The sequence below is a fragment of the Palaemon carinicauda genome, chromosome 38, assembly GCF_036898095.1.
Source record: "Palaemon carinicauda isolate YSFRI2023 chromosome 38, ASM3689809v2, whole genome shotgun sequence".
Taxonomy (NCBI): Eukaryota; Metazoa; Arthropoda; class Malacostraca; order Decapoda; family Palaemonidae; genus Palaemon; species Palaemon carinicauda.
The window spans coordinates 36966743-36982941 of record NC_090762.1 but is presented as its reverse complement, the minus strand read 5'-3'; the positions used below and the strand labels follow the sequence as shown (position 1 = coordinate 36982941).

The 16199-nt window shown below is 37.7% G+C and overlaps 2 protein-coding genes across 7 annotated transcripts in view; one reads left to right on the top strand and one right to left on the bottom strand.

Moving 5' to 3' along the window:
- Positions 1-16199, top strand: part of LOC137630549 (tyrosine-protein kinase ABL1-like) — a 332860-nt gene that overhangs the window by 216140 nt on the left and 100521 nt on the right. The window lies entirely within an intron of this gene.
- LOC137630548 (tyrosine-protein kinase Abl-like) overlaps positions 1-16199 on the bottom strand; it is an 86918-nt gene that overhangs the window by 31449 nt on the left and 39270 nt on the right. For 2 of the 3 annotated variants that reach the window (XM_068362063.1, XM_068362064.1), the window contains exons 2-7: positions 9054-9352; positions 7533-7716; positions 6895-7028; positions 5974-6236; positions 4857-5028; positions 3239-3351 (exon numbers count right to left, since the gene is read on the bottom strand). In XM_068362063.1, coding sequence (XP_068218164.1) covers positions 3239-3351; positions 4857-5028; positions 5974-6236; positions 6895-7028; positions 7533-7716; positions 9054-9352 — 1165 coding nt within the window. The remainder of the gene's footprint in view (positions 1-3238; positions 3352-4856; positions 5029-5973; positions 6237-6894; positions 7029-7532; positions 7717-9053; positions 9353-16199) is intronic. The other variant, XM_068362065.1, reaches the window with a different exon arrangement.

Below are 16199 nucleotides of genomic sequence, written 5' to 3'. Positions count from 1 at the left end.
GTGGCATACCAGACGCTAGATTTGGAAGCAAGCTTGGTCGGTGGAAAGATGAAGGATGTCTTCCCAAGCTGCTTCTTGGCCTGCAACCACTCTCCCAGTACTCTTAAGGCTCTCTTGGATGAGTGCGCGAGTACGAGCTTCGTAAAGGCAGGAGCTGCTGACTGCATGCCTAAAGCGAACTCAGAGGGAGGTGAGCGTGGGGCTGCAGACAAAAACTGGTCCGGATACAACTCCTTAAACAGGGCAAGGACTTTCCTAAAGTCTAAGGAGGGCGGCGAAGTCTTGGGTTCCTCTATGTCGGAGTGTTGATCGTCCAAATGCGCAGCTTCGTCGTCATCAGAAATTCCTTCATCCGAAAGCTGAGGAGGAAGCGGCAAAGGAGGAGAAGAAAGCTGAACGGCTGGATCAGGCAGCACGGGTGCATGCGTAGCTGCACTGGATCCAACATCATGCCGCTGCTGGTCAGTCTGAGAGCTGGCAACAACAAAAGCGGAGTGGTGGTGCGTGGTGGGGACTGCCGTGGGTTGCGGAGACTGCCGCATTGCGTCAAAACACGGCAGCTTGACAGCACCTTCCCACTGCTGATGCGGTAGCTCACGCATGTCAACGGAGGGTGCCGCACGTCGGCTAACGTCAACATGCGTCTGGCAGGGTCGACTGCGCATCGGTGGTGGAGCTCTCACAGCCGGAGTGTGGGAGCAGGCAGCCGCAGTGTCTGCTGAGCGCACAACCGTGGCAGGTTGTAGGTTAACGGGTGCAGCGTCAACCTTCTCAGCACGATACTCCTGCATGAAGGAAGCTAGCTGAGTCTGCATAAACTGCAGCATAGACCACTTAGGGTCTACAGTGGTTGGTGCAGCAACAGACGGAGTGATTGCCTGCTGCGGAACCACTCTACCTCTCTTGGGAGGTGTACAGTCTTCGGAAGACTGCGGCGAGTCCGAACTGACCCAGTGGCTACACCTGGGCCGTTGGACTCGCTCGGAAGGGACCTTGCGCTTGAGAGGTCGTGAGACCTTAGTCCAGCGTTTCTGACGAGAAACTTCTTCCACAGACGAGGAATGAATGGGCTCACTCGTCTGTTTGTGGGTGGGACGATCTCTGCAAGATACGTCCGCAACCACTGAGGGTACATCTGTACGCTGATCAAGGCCTGTCGAACCCTTTGGTCCTTCGACATTGCTTCTCCCCTGGGCTTGAGAGCTTGCAAGAGGTCCCGGACTGGGAGGACGACTGGCACGAACAGATGCACCCTCATGCGTAACACTGACACTGACACTTTTCACAGCACTTGCACTCACTACACTTCCCACTGCACTTTTCTCCTTCAACTCTTTGACATCGGCCAAGAGTTGATTGCGGTCATTCGCTAATGACTCGACTCGGTCACCAAGAGCCTGAATGGCACGCATCATGTCCGCCATCGAGGGTTGATGAGAGCTAGTAGAAGGGTCGGGTGTCACCACTACAGGGGAAGGAATAGGTTGTGGGGCATGGGGAGAGGAAAAATCAAAAGAGCGAGACGAACTCCTCCTGATCCTATCCTTCTCTAGCCTACGTGCATTCTTAAGGAATTCATTAAAATCGAATTCCGAAAGCCCAGCGCATTCCTCACATCGATCTTCCAATTGACAGGCTTTACCCCTACAATTGGAACAAACGGTGTGAGGATCTATAGAGGCCTTCGGAAGACGCCTAGAACAGTCCCTAGCGCTACACTGCCTGTACTTGGGGACTTGAGTAGGGTCAGACATCTTGAATTAGTCAAAGGGGGGAATCCAAAATCTATCCAAGTCGTCAACAAATAATCCAAAATCTAATCAATAAAGCTTGATAAGGTAATGATAATAACTCCTGAACAGCGAAAGCTAATATCTAGAGAGAATACATCACCAAAAAGCGTGAAATCAACACCAGAAACAACAGCGTATCAAGTAGGTCTTGCCGGTGGCACGACAGAGAGAAAATTTGTTCTTTGTTGACAAGAAGTACTGGAGTACCTACTCGACAGATGGCGCTGTTGTTGTACACCCCCACCTGTATAGCGATCGCTGGCGTATCCCGCCCTTAGGTTTTTTCTGTCGGGCAGCAGAGCTGCAGCTACATGATCACCGGGTAAGATTAATATTGAAAAATTCATATATATACTACTATACTTATCCTTAATTTTCTTTCATTACAAAACATTTCAATCTTTTAGTTTCAGAATCTAATTTTCTAGCCTTTGTTTCTGCATAAATACTTTACAGTACAGCAAAATCCATGAAGAAGTGGTGAAAATATTAAAAAGGTTTAATAATGGAATGAACAGGCGTTACAAAAGGAAGCCAAAGATGAATTGAAGTGGAAAATGTGTGGGTTGAATGTAAAAGATAAGAGTCAAAACAGGTGCTTTGGATTACAAAATCTAAATGGTATAAGATTTTGGACCTATAACAGGAGCAAATAGGAAAGACAGAAGATTTGATAATCCTGATATGACAAAAATGTAAGTCTTCGAAGAGATAAAGCATTTACATTACCTTGTAGACACACTGGACAATGAAGGAGGTAAGAAAGCAGTAAGAAAGAAAGTGGTTGCAGAATTGATGAAATTTTGAAGATTGTAAAGGTAGTGGAATATAATAAGCCCCTTTTAGTAGAGAATGAGAAAAGACTTGAAGAGGGTATGTAAGGCAGGTAAATCTCTATGAAGCAGAAACAGCCCCAGTAACAAGGGAGATGGAAGACATTAGGACGAGGCATGGCCGTACAATGCAAAAATTCAATGTGAAGTATGGTGGAAAATCATATCATGAATGTGAGGAGAAAGGATGAGAAGCAGTTTAGTCAATTATGAAAACAGTATACAGTATAAGTACAGTAGTGGCAGGTCGATCTTCAAAGGAAGGCCCCATAAATCGTGGAAAAGAAATATAGATGAAGACCACGCCCTAATGGGAATTCAGGAATATAGTAGAAAACAGAAGAAAATAGTTCAGGAATATAGTAGAAGATAGAAGAAAATTGAAAGAACTGACTTGAAGCAACTACCTGTAAAGGGAACAGCTGCTGTAAAAACAATTACGATACTTATACGATAACTCCTTTTATGGTGAATTTGTCATCTTCTAAAGATTTTATCCTTTAAATCAGTGTTGCTTAAATCCAACTTATCAAATGATAAATATTGTAAAATCTAATACTGTAAGTTTATGTGCAAAGACTACATATCTAATCTAAAAAACATTACACATACCTGTATCCAGACTCCAGTAAATGATAAACATTGGTTAGATCTACTCCAGGGTATGGAGATACCCCATACGTGGCAATTTCCCAAAGTAGAATTCCAAATGCCCATACATCAGACTGCAAAATAAAACAAAAAATATAAGCTCAACCAAGAAATGATTTTTTTTTCCTTAAGAACTAAATTATGACAGTATTATTGTTTATTTTCAAGAAACTCCCTGATGTTCAAATTGTTTCTCTCTCAAAGCCAGATTTTATATCAATGTTTACACCAAACTAAAAATTTATTGATTCTTTCCTTACAATAGGTTTTAGCTTCTAGTGCAGTATAGAAATGAGACAATGTAGCAGTTAATGGCAATAACTATAACTTGGGTGCACCCTATCATTTTTGTTTTTCAGTCTCTGTGTGGTTCTCGTGTTAATTGGCAGTGACTAGTTCTCCAGATTGTTGACATGTTTTGGTTTTTCAGTGTCTTTAGGAGATCTCTTCTTGATTTTTTGGGTAATTACTGCATGGATCAGAAGCTCATTATGTGGGGTCATAAACAGGACATGGGGTCGGTGGGGTCACTATGGTACCCCCAGGGAATGGATTTATTTCTATACACCCCTGATTTTCATATATATACTGAACATACTCATCCTCTTCCCAATTGACTAGTAGCACCATGAGGATAGGATTTAATTTTGACGTTTAGACTGAAAGATTAAAATCTGTACAGCATACCCAAGCCATAGCTATAGCCATTAGCTGCTAGTCTGTCTCATTGCTATACTAGAGGGCCAAAACTTATTAGATGGAAAGTAATCGGAAAACTATAAAGCTTTAGGGGTGAATGTCGATATAAACCGAGCTTCAAGAGAGAAGCCATATGAACTTCAGGTGAGTATGATACAGTATACAAAAAAAAAAAAAATAATTAAAATTAAAATTCCATTATTAAGAGCCAAGCTGCGTCTCTGGGTGGAAAAGCAAAATGCTACAAGCCCACTGGCTCCAAATAAGTATAACAGCCCAGTACAGAAAAAAAAACTGAGAATTGAAAGAATAAACTATGAAAGAGAAACAAGAAAAAATATAACAAAATAATAAAAATATGAAAGAAAATAAATGACAAATATACACTTAAACCAGACTTATAGTAACCTGTTCAAGAATGATCTGCAAAGATCAAAATAGAGAAATGAAAGTACTGTACTTGAACTTCTTTTCTTTTGATAAAAAACTAGCTTCAAAGTTTTGGTTTGAAGTATTTACTCTATACCCATTGTAGTGTTAAATCTGACATCGACTTACAGTAAAGTCACTTTACAGTCAATGATTTCTTCATAGTTCCTTTTTAAAGCCAGCAACAAAAACTTGACTCTTGGCAACTCGGATAATTCCCAATGTGATGATTAATGCCATATTCCATACAGCATATACAAAAGTTGCAAAAATACCTTAAAATATTTCTTAAAAATAATCATATACTGCAAGGTCTTCTTGGTCAGAAATAAAGACCAATTTTCATTAAAATCATGTTTATTACTTGGGTGTTAGTAAGATATCAACGCACTTTCAATAACTTGACAAGTTCCTCTGCATATACATCAAACAATTACAAGAAGAATCATACCTTAGTAGAAAACTTATTGTATGCCAGACCCTCTGGTGCCGTCCACTTGATAGGAAATTTAGCTCCAGCGTGCGCTGTATACGTGTCGTCCCTCATTAGTCTCGCCAACCCAAAGTCAGCAACTTTTACTAAGTGATTTTCACCAACAAGGCAATTCCTTGCTGCTAAATCCCTGAAAAAATAAGCATTTCATGTAAAAACTGTAAAATTCATTAAATATTCTTTCTTCAATAGAAAATCCTCATTTCTAAACATCTAAATATCATATATAGATAATCAATTTTGTCCAAAATATACCTAGTGTAACATAAGACAATAACAGTGCAAAAACAATAGTACAGTAATTTCTAATTTTGAAAATACAGTATTCACTTTTAGTCACAAATGACATCACCTGAACAAATGACAGTTGAAGATAATGGTATATTAAACAATGGTCTTTAATTTTGTTCCAGAAAAAAACCTTAGTCAATAAAATTGAGTCAACAAAAACTTGAAAAGCTTCATACTAATCTCTCTTACATTTCAACGCACAAACTTTCAACTGGAGATTAGAGCAGACCAAAATCTCTAAAATGGACCCTACACATCTTCTACAAGTATTCGCTCTCTAAAAAGTTTCATAACTATTGATTGATTGACTGATAAACCTAACACACCTAAATCCTCATTGCAATATGATAAAGTACCATTTCCACCTATGATACTAGCTTCTAATCAGACATCAAAATTTCTAACTATAAAATTCAATGTGACACGTAAAACAGAACGAGTAAAATATCCAGTTATGAAAATCAACTGCTTTTTCTCTCTTTTCACACAGACAAGCCAATGTTTAAAAAGATAAAACTACAAATAAAAACTAGTGAAATTTGGTCGATACATTTAAATGTTTAGAAGGCTTTAAATGAACTGGTCATGAAATCTTCAGGGCCAGTATGTAGATATATTAACATTTTCTAACATCTACGGTATAATTTTCATGATTCCACCTCACTCTGGCATATGAAATGTGCCTTCAAATTAATGCAGTCAAAATATCTTTAAATTTCTACCTAAATTCTGTTCAAGGAAGACTATGGGTTACTTAAAAAAAAATGTGATATTCTTGTTTTACCTATGTATAAAGTTTCTGTCTTCCAGGTATTCCATAGCTGATGCAACCTGAGTAGCCATATACAATAAGACCACCTCATTCACTTCATCGTGACTGCAATTCCTAAGGTAGTCTAGTAAGTTGCCTCGGGTCATAAACTCTGTGACGATGTAAAAAGGAGGTTCCCGCGTACAAACTCCCAACAGCTGCACTAGGTTAGGATGTTTCATGGCTTTCATTATAGCTGCCTCTTCTAAGAAGTCCTTTAGTGCCATAGTATCTTCCTGCAATAATGTACAGTAATTATATTTTTGTTTGTTCCAAATTTCCCTCCAGGTTTCTCAAAACCAAACATTTTAGAAGGGTATTTTCAATATTAATTACCAGGTAAGATAATTATTCTACATGTACTGAACTGTATGTTGCTTACATTCGTGAAACATACCGACACAGGATTTTCTCAATGAAAAATTCCTGATAAATAAATTTTGGTTTAGATAAACACTTTATCTTTATTGCACTATTCATGAAACACACTACATTCTCAAACTGAAATTTTTTTCTGTGCTTCATGAACTCGAGTCCTATCAGATAATACTAAAGCATGAAGGAAAAAACAATTTTCTTAATACTTATCTGTTCCATCAATAAAGTATACAATAATTACTGTGCTAATTCATTAATGATCAAGAAACAAAATTACTTCTTTCAAATCATATCACAAGTAATAGTTGAATTCACTCTTCAGTATAGTGTCAAGAAAAATAGATGATGTATGCATAACCACTCTTAACCACATTAAAAAAAAATTAATGTACAGGTACTTGTAAAGAAGCTTTATCTAATAATAATAATACAAAATAAAAACTTAGAGAAAATACACAGGATTTGAAAACTTTAAAATGATTCAACAAAGCAATGATGCATTGCAAGAACACACACCTTCAGAGTCTTCACCGCAACGTAAATGTTGTGTCTCTTCCATAAGGCTTCGTAGACATCCCCATACTGACCACCTCCTAACTTGTGCTTCATGGCAATGTCCGTCCTTTCAATTTCCCACTCGTCAGGTTCAGCTGAGGGAATACCAGTACTTTTAGTCAAAACTGAAAATATCCAAGTCTAATAAGAAAAACTGACTGAAGGAAGGTCTTAAATGAATATGACAAACAAATCATAAGCAGGAATCTAGAAATCCCAAGTACGGTCAAGAAAACAAGATGAGGCAATCCAGCGCAATTTGAACATTATAAACGTAATTATTTTGTTCGTGGCATCTCCATTATTTCCACTTCAGTCCTTAGTCTATTTCCAGTCACCATTTTTCATTTTGTCATATTATCCACCAGTTTCAGGTATAAAGCAGCATGCAAATATATTTTTCACAACAATCTTCACCAAATGAAAAGTTGAGGCATCTTTTTTTTCCTTCTATATTTTTCTGATAACATCACATTTCAGAGTAAAAAAAAAATAGTGCAAACTAAAATTCTTAACTTTGCTTTGTGGCATGTTTTAGAAGATATTGTCAATTTCCTTAAAGCCAACTATTATTACTCTAAAATAATGATTATTTTTACCTGAATTAAGTCCGAATAAAGTGGGTCCAGAATCATTATTACCTGGGGTCAGTCCAAATACAGTAGGTTTGTTTCTTTTGGGGGCTGGATACAGTAACTGAGTGATAAGACCGTCTGCATGCTGAGAGTGGTGGTGGGCTAATTCAGCCAATGTGTTAAAACGAAATTCTGAAGAAACGTATAGCTGAAAAGAGAAAAATTATTAGACAATGGTTCAATTTCTGGTTTTAAAAAAAACTTCAGTACAGTACTATATGTGGTTATGTAATTTATTAAAAAAGCACTTAAGGTAGCATGTAAAAATCTTAAACTGATGCATATGGTCTAAATTAATGAAAAAATAACTTTAGGTAAGCAAGTAAAAATCTTGTAAATTTTCAGGTGCATCACTCGGTAAATGAAATGTATCAGGTCAACTCTAATGAATAAACTTTTATAATAGATTAAATGACCCTTACCTTAGAATTACCATTTACACACCCCCTAAACTTACCCTTACCTTAGAATTACCATATGCATACACCTTAAACTGACCATTACCTTAGAATTTTCATTTCCACACCTACTAAACTGGCCCTTACCTTAGAATTTCCCTCTCCATACTCACTAAACTGACCCTTACCTTAGAATTTCCCTCTCCACACCCACTAAACTGACCCTTACCTTAGAATTTCCCTCTCCACACCCACTAAACTGACCCTTACCTTAGAATTCTCATCTCCACACCCTTAAACTGACCCTTACCTTAGAATTTTCCTCTCCATACTCACTAAACTGACCCTTACCTTAGAATTTCCCTCTCCATACTCACTAAACTGACCCTTACCTTAAAATTCTCATCGCCACACCCTTAAACTGACCCTTACCTTAGAATTTCCCTCTCCACACCCACTAAACTGACCCTTACCTTAGAATTTCCCTCTCCACACCCACTAAACTGACCCTTACCTTAGAATTTTCATCTCCATACTCACTAAACTGACCCTTACCTTAGAATTTCCCTCTCCATACTCACTAAACTGACCCTTAAATTAGAATTTCCCTCTCCACACCCACTAAACTGACCCTTACCTTAGAATTTCCCTCTCCACACCCACTAAACTGACCCTTACCTTAGAATTTTCATCTCCACACCCTCTAAACTGACCCTTACCTTAAAATTCTCATTTCCACACCCCTAAAATGACCCTTACTTCAGAATTTTCATCTCCACACCCCCTAAACAGACCCTTACCTTAGAATTTTCATCTCAACACCCCTAAAACTGACCTTTACCTTAGAATTTTAATCTCAACATCCCCTAAACTTGCCCTTACTTTAGAATTCTTATCTCCACACCACTAAACTGACCCTTATTTTAGAATTTTCATCACCACACCCCCTAAACAGACCCTTACCTTAGCATTTTCATCTACAAACACCCTAAACTGACCTTTACCTTAGAATTTTCATCTCAACACCCCTAAAACTGACCTTTACCTTAGAATTTTCCATCTCAACAGCCCCTAAACTGACCCTTACCTTAGAATTCTCATCTTCGTTAATGCGATAGTGATAGACCCTTCCATCATATCTAAGAGATATGGACCTCTGGCCTGGCGAGCTTTCAGACTCCCTCACCAGGAAGGAGCCATTTATGCCCGAGGAGAGGAGGTACTCGGCAGTGTTCCTCGAGATGGGACCGTGGTACCACGAATGCTTTTCGAGGGAGTTGACGGGCGTGATGTAATTGGACGGTACCCACCCCACCTCCCCGGAGGGGGCGTGAGCCTCGCACCACTCGCCTGATTTGTTGTAACTCAGCACGCGGACTTGTTCTCCTGTAACATTAGAAGAAGATCATTAATATATAGCAATTACATGTCTGCATACCCTATATACTATAAGCATTACTGATAACACATAATACTAAGCCTACAGTTAATTGTAAAAGTCTTGCCTTCTTCACCATAAGGCTCAATAATACACAGCATTTTAGAAGTTTAATTCCAGATGTGGCCAGATTATGGAACGATCTTCCTAATCTGACGGTTGAATCAGTGAAACTTTAGAAGTTGTAATTTGTTGCAAATGCTTTTCAGTTGAATAAATTGACATGGGATTCCTTTCAAAGTTTTCTATTTCTATTACACCAATATTGCAAAGGAAGCCTTCATTGTGCACCATACACGAAAGTTCTCTATAGTCTTGGGTAGTGCCATAGCCTCTGTACCATGGTCTTCCACTGTCTTGGGTTAGAGTTCTCTTGTCTGAGGGTACACTCAAGCACACTATTCTATCTTATTTCTCATCCTCTTGTCTTGTTAAAGTTTTTATAGTTTATTGAGGAAATATTAATTCTAATGTTACTGTTCTTAAAATATCTTATTTTTCCTTGTTTCCTTTCCTCATTTGGCTATTTTCCCTTATGAAGCTCCTAGGCATACTGCTTTTCTAACTAGGGTTGCAGCTTAGCAAGTAATAATAATAATAATAATAATAATAATAATAATAATAATAATAATAATAATAATAATAATGGCGAACATTACGTAAAATATTGGATCATCTCGGCAAATTTAAGAGTGAAAGTACAGTAGCCTACATGGAGATGAAATGCATTATAAAATTGTTTGATTCATGGGCTACTACGAGTCTACCTAATTTTAAATAAATACATATAATCTATTTGCAATTATAGAGAATATAAATAGTTCCATTGAGCGTTCTGTACTTTTAAGATGTTAAGTAGTGTATCCATAGCCTTATATATAAAAGAACATATAGTATTTACTAGTGTGAACCAAAATATTAACAATAAAATCACCATTTATTAAAGAATTCAGTAACATCTTACACTTACATTTAGAGAGAGAGAGAGAGAGAGAGAGAGAGAGAGAGAGAGAGAGAGAGAGAGAGAGAGAGAGAGAGAGAGAGAGAGAGAGAAGCATTACTTTCTGTCTAACAGTGCTGAAATTGCACCACTGGGAATACTCAAAAGGTATCAAGGGGAAACAACATCAACCCTTTTCTCTTGCTTAGATCTTTTCTCATTAAATATTCTTTTGCTGAAATCTTCTCCTAAATCTTCCCTTTCTTTTGCTTAAATCTTTTCCTAAATCTTCCATTTCTTTTGCTTAAATCTTTTCCTAAATCTTCCATTTCTTTTGCTTAAACCTTATCTTAAATCTTTCCTTTCTTTTGCTTAAATCATCTCCTACATCTTCCCTTTCTTTTGTTTACTTCTCCCAGACCTTCCCTAGCTTTTGCTTAAATCTTCTCCTAAATCATCCCTTCCTTTGGCTTAAATGTTCTCTTAAATCTTCCCTTTCTTTTGCTTGAATCTTCTCCTAAATCTTCCCCTTCTTTTGCTTGAATCTTTTCTTAAATCTTCCCTTTCTTTAGCTTAAATATTCTCTTAAATCTTCCTTTCTTTTGTTTAAATCTCTTAAATCTTCCCTTTATTTTGCATATATCTTCTCCTAAATCTTGCCTTTCTTTACCCTAAATCTTCCCTTTCTTTTGATTAAATCTTCTCCTAAATCTTTTTTTCCTTTTGCTTAAATCTTCTCCAAATCTTTCTTTCCTTTTGCTTAAATCTTCTGTTGAATCTTCCCTTTCCTTTGCTAAATCTTCTTTCTTTTGCTTAAATGTTCTCTTAAATCTTCCCCTTCTTTTGCTTAAATCTTAAAATCATCTCCTAAATCTTCCCTTTATTTTGCTGAAATCATCTCCTAAATTTTCCCTTACTTTTGCTTAAATCTTCTCTTAAATCTTTCCTTCCTTATGCTTAAATCTTCTCCAAAATCTTCCCTTTCTTTTGCTTAAATCTTCTCTTCAATCTTCGTTTTTTTTAAATCTCTTAAATCTTCCCTTTCGTTTGCTTAAATCTTCTCCTAAATATTTCCTTTCTTTTGCTTAAATCTTCTAAATCCCCACTTTCTTTTGCTTGAATCTTCTCTTAAATCTTCCCTTTCTTTTGCTTAAATATTCTCCTAAATCTTTCTCATTTCTTTCGCTTAAATCTTCTCCCAAATCCTCATTTTCTTTTACTTAAATTTTGTCCTAACTCTTCCTTTTCTTTTTCTCAAATCTTCTCATACATCCTCATTTTCTTTTGTTCAAATCTTCACCTAAATCTTCCCTTTCTTTTGCTTAAATCTTCTCCTATATCCTCACTTCCTTTTGTTTAAATATTCCCTTTCTTTTGCTTAAATCTTCTCCTGAACCTTCCCTTTCTTTTGCTTAAATCTTCTCCTAAATCCCCACTTCCTTTTGTTTAAATCTTCTCTTAAATCTTCCCTTTCCTTTGCTTAAATCTCCTCTTCCAAGATACGAGGAAGTTGACACCTTTGAAGATTACAACATTTCATTTCAAGCCTTCCAGAAAAAGGATTTATGATATTCACAAAAAAAAAGAAAAAAAAATAAAGAAAAAAATAGATTGGAAAATCTATCAAATGATTGGATGATTACCATAATATAATGGCCTCCCAGGCAGAGGACATCTGTACCTAACGTAACATGAAGGAACGGCAAGTTAGAAAAAAAAATAAATAAATAATGTAAATATAAAATTACAAATAAAATGTCCTTATTCAAAACCTGCAATATACCCAATTTTATAATTTGTGACAATAATTTCCACCCAAAAGTAAAAGAAAACCAAGACAGAAAGACGACATTTCTTCACTGTCTGAAGAGCATCACCCAAAGGAGAACATTTCCAAAAACTAGCAAATAACACAAGGAAATTAAATTATAAAGTCGACGAATATGAAAGATGATGAATCACACATCCACAAACAGGTTGCAAGGAGTCATCCGGTTCATGGCTCTCTCTCTCTCTCTCTCTCTCTCTCTCTCTCTCTCTCTCTCTCTCTCTCTCTCTCTCTCTCTCTCTCTCTCTCTCTCTCTCTCTCTCTCTCTATTACTTTACATAAAAATAGCAAATACAATTAACAGACAACAGACTTCCAGTGGATGAAGTGAACAGTGACACAGTAAACGAATTCAAGAATAGGTTAGACAAGATCATAAAATCTCTCTAAATAAACTAATTAGCTCTATACACGAGCAAATGCAGTCTTCGCTGATGGAGTAAAAAGTCTCTCTCTCTCTCTCCTCTCTCTCTCTCTCTCTCTCTCTCTCTCTCTCTCTCTCTCTCTCTCTCTCTCACACACACACAATGCAGTGATAACCACCGGGCCGGAAAACACCATTTAATGTTCTCCCCCTTGCAAATGCTGGGGTTGCATTCCCTTGTAAAGAGTGCAAGCGAAAGGGAAAACATTTCCTGCTCCTTGAGAAACGGTCCATAAATGCCAAGCGCCAGCAACGTGTTTGCAAATAACAATAAAAAAAAAAGGGACCGAAAATGACGTCGTCTGGGGCTTGCACATACAGCAATCACAGACCAGAGTTCAATGCAACGATGATCTTGAGAGAGAGAGAGAGAGAGAGAGAGAGAGAGAGAGGAGAGAGAGAGAGAGAGGAGAGAGAGAGAGAGACGGCATCTGTATTTTGTAATGGTTAAAGCAACACGTGTTTGCTAAATCACGGCACAGCTATAGACCCCAAAGCAGGTGGCTCCTTAAAAAAGAGAGAGAAAGAGATCGTTATGGGTATTGGTTTAAGTCGTGAAACAAAACAAATTACGTCATCATCTAATTAACTGTAATCATATGAGTGATATTAGCTAAATGATCAAGAAATTAGGGTTGATCGTCAAGGTCAAGGCTACGGGCCAATAAACAGCACTATAAGCGTACCCAAAAGCGAATCGCATTTTATAACATCCGTATGTGGAAGAAAGGTTTACTTAAAAAGGTAATAGAATTAACGAGGAACCTATTGACAGACATATGATGACATAGAAGGGATATTTCTACATTGAAAAAGCTACATGAATCCCGGAATATGATATGTTTAAAACCAAAAGTATAACAAATTCTCAGTATTTTGTATTTTTTTTTCTAGCTATACTTACCACGAACTACATTCATAGGAGGTTCTGGGACCTTCCAAGTCACGCACAGAAAAATCCGGATATGCCCCCCCCCCCCCCCCTTCCTACTTTCAAAGCGCAAGGATGCCACTCGAGGTCAACTAGGGTCATGTCAAACCTTGGAAGTTAGGACCCCATTCCAATTGTGGGTGTCGACTTGTAAGATACGTGTCTCCCGTAGTCAGACTATTCCCTTTGTGAAACTTTTAAAAACATAATTTTATGCTCTCTCTCTCTCTCTCTCTCTCTCTCTCTCTCTCTCTCTCTCTCTCTCTCTCCTCTCTCTCTCTCTCTCTCTCTCTCTGAAAACGAAAAGTTTAAAAACAAATGTTATGTTTTATAACTCAGCGCAGCGAGAAAGGGCCGATAGGGGAGGACACCTGATTTGAAAGGCATTACTCGACTGATGCCACGTCTCCACGTAAAAAGAAAGTATCTTAACCCTTTCCCTCCCATAGGTGACTTAATGAAAATTTGAAAAAGAGAAACATCTTTTGAAATCACCCAAACCTTGTCAAGCGGATATTCATTGGAAAGGTCTTGATATGAGCTTTTCAATAAATAGCAACAAGCTATGGTTTGTGTGATCTCGAAAGATTTTGCTACCCCGGCAGTTTTGTTGAAATCACCGCTGGCAGAGAAAGGGTTAAAACACATTTTATTTTACTATAACAATAAAACTAAACCGAATATCCAACGCCTTTCAAAGAAGGAATAAAACCAGGGTCTAACCCACAAAAGAACTAAAAAAATCCCTAATGATAAGTTGTCAGACCCTTCAATTAAATAGCCACACGACACACGACTTGCAATTTGAGTTCAAATCCTTGCACATTTATAACTACTAGTTCTTATGACTTCACCTTTCTCCTAATTATCTTCGAATTCAGTTTTCAAAGTCTGTTAACTCTCTTGTGCCCGCCCCCAACTACTACATTTCCAAAAGATGCACTTTACAACCTTTAGTAATATTAGTCCTCCCTCAATCATTTTTATTTTATCAGCTCTCTACTAGAATTTTTACCAATCGAAAATTCCTAATTCTGTCACCTCTTCTACACTTTCTTTGTCTTAGAATCTTCAATCCATCACTCATCTTAGTCCTTACTCCTCCCAAGAAGAAGAAGAAGAAGAAGAAGAAGAAGAAGAATCCTGCTGCCATTCATGCGATGTCTCCTTGCTACTCGCATGAGTGTCAATGTGATATCGTTATACAAGGGTGGCAAAGTGACATCGTTAACTCTCATTTCCGGAGGATATTAAGACCAATTACATCGTTTCCTGCGTGAATGCAAGCAAGACCACGATGGACGGACGGGAAAGAGGTAACAGGAGAAGCAAGCACATGCGCCTTGGTGCTTGCGGTATGCCAAGCATGACTGTCGGGTTGGTTATGTTATTTGACATTAGCAAAGAATTTAACATTTCAAAGTCCCGTAACACGCTAAGAAGAAGAAGAACAACAACAACAACATCATCAACAACAACAACGTGTCAAGAGAGGTCACTGACTTGCTTTACAAGCTTTGACGAAATAGAGAAGGTCCTCATTGAAAAGAAATATCCTCATCATCATCATCTGCTCCTTCGCCTATTCAGCGCAAAAGGGCCTCGGTTAGATTTCGTCAGTCGTCTTTATCTTGAGCTTTTAAATCAATACTCATCCACCCATCTTCTCCTACTTCACGCTTCATAGTCCTCAACCATGTAGGCCTAGGCCCTTCCAAACTCTTCTAGTGGCTTGCGGAGCCCAGTTGAAAGTTTGGTAAATTAATCTCTCTTGGGAAGTGCGAAGAGCATGCCCAAACCATCTCCATCTACCCCTCACTATGTAAGAATTATAATGATAAAATTGTACGAGTAATAAAGAAGGAAAGGAAGAATTTTAAGTAATGACATTTACCCTTAAAATACCAAATCCTTAAAAGACAGACTAAAAGAAGCAAAGAAAAAGACAAACATTTAGGCAATACTTCCGCCTTATCTTATTTGAATCTAACATACAAGGGGGGTAAAAGACTACACTTCATTTTGATGCCGAAGAAACACAACACTTCTATTAATAAGAGCGATACTCTTCTTCCTTTCACTGCATTCTCAAACATAATTCATCCTCGTCACGCGAACACGAGGGAAACGCCCATGAAAATTCAACAATTAATTCGTTAAACCAACGAATTCACTTATATATTCATTTCTCTTCGTTCCTAGATTGAAATAGATGAAAAAAGGGAAACATTCCACTCTACGCCTCTTTGTGGTTCATATAGCATTTATTTAATCATTCCAAATCTCAGTAATAGTAATTGTAACAGTTTTCGGGTTAAAAAGATCCTCTAGGAACGACTATCATTGTAAAGAAAGACTCCTACGAACGACCTTCATTGTAAAGAGAATCCCTTAAGAAAGACCATCATTGTAAAGACAATATCATAAGAAATACCCCCATGGTGAAGAAAATACCCTAAAAACGACCCTCATTGTAAGGAAAATCCCCTAAAAACGACCCTTATTGTAAGGAAAATCCCTAATAACGACCCTTATTGTAAGGAAAATCCCCCAAAACTACCCTCATTGTAAGGAAAATCCCCTAAAACGACCCTCATTGTAAGGAAAATCCCCTACAAACGACCCTCATTGTAAGGAAAATCCCCTAAAAACGACCCTCATTGTAAGGAAAA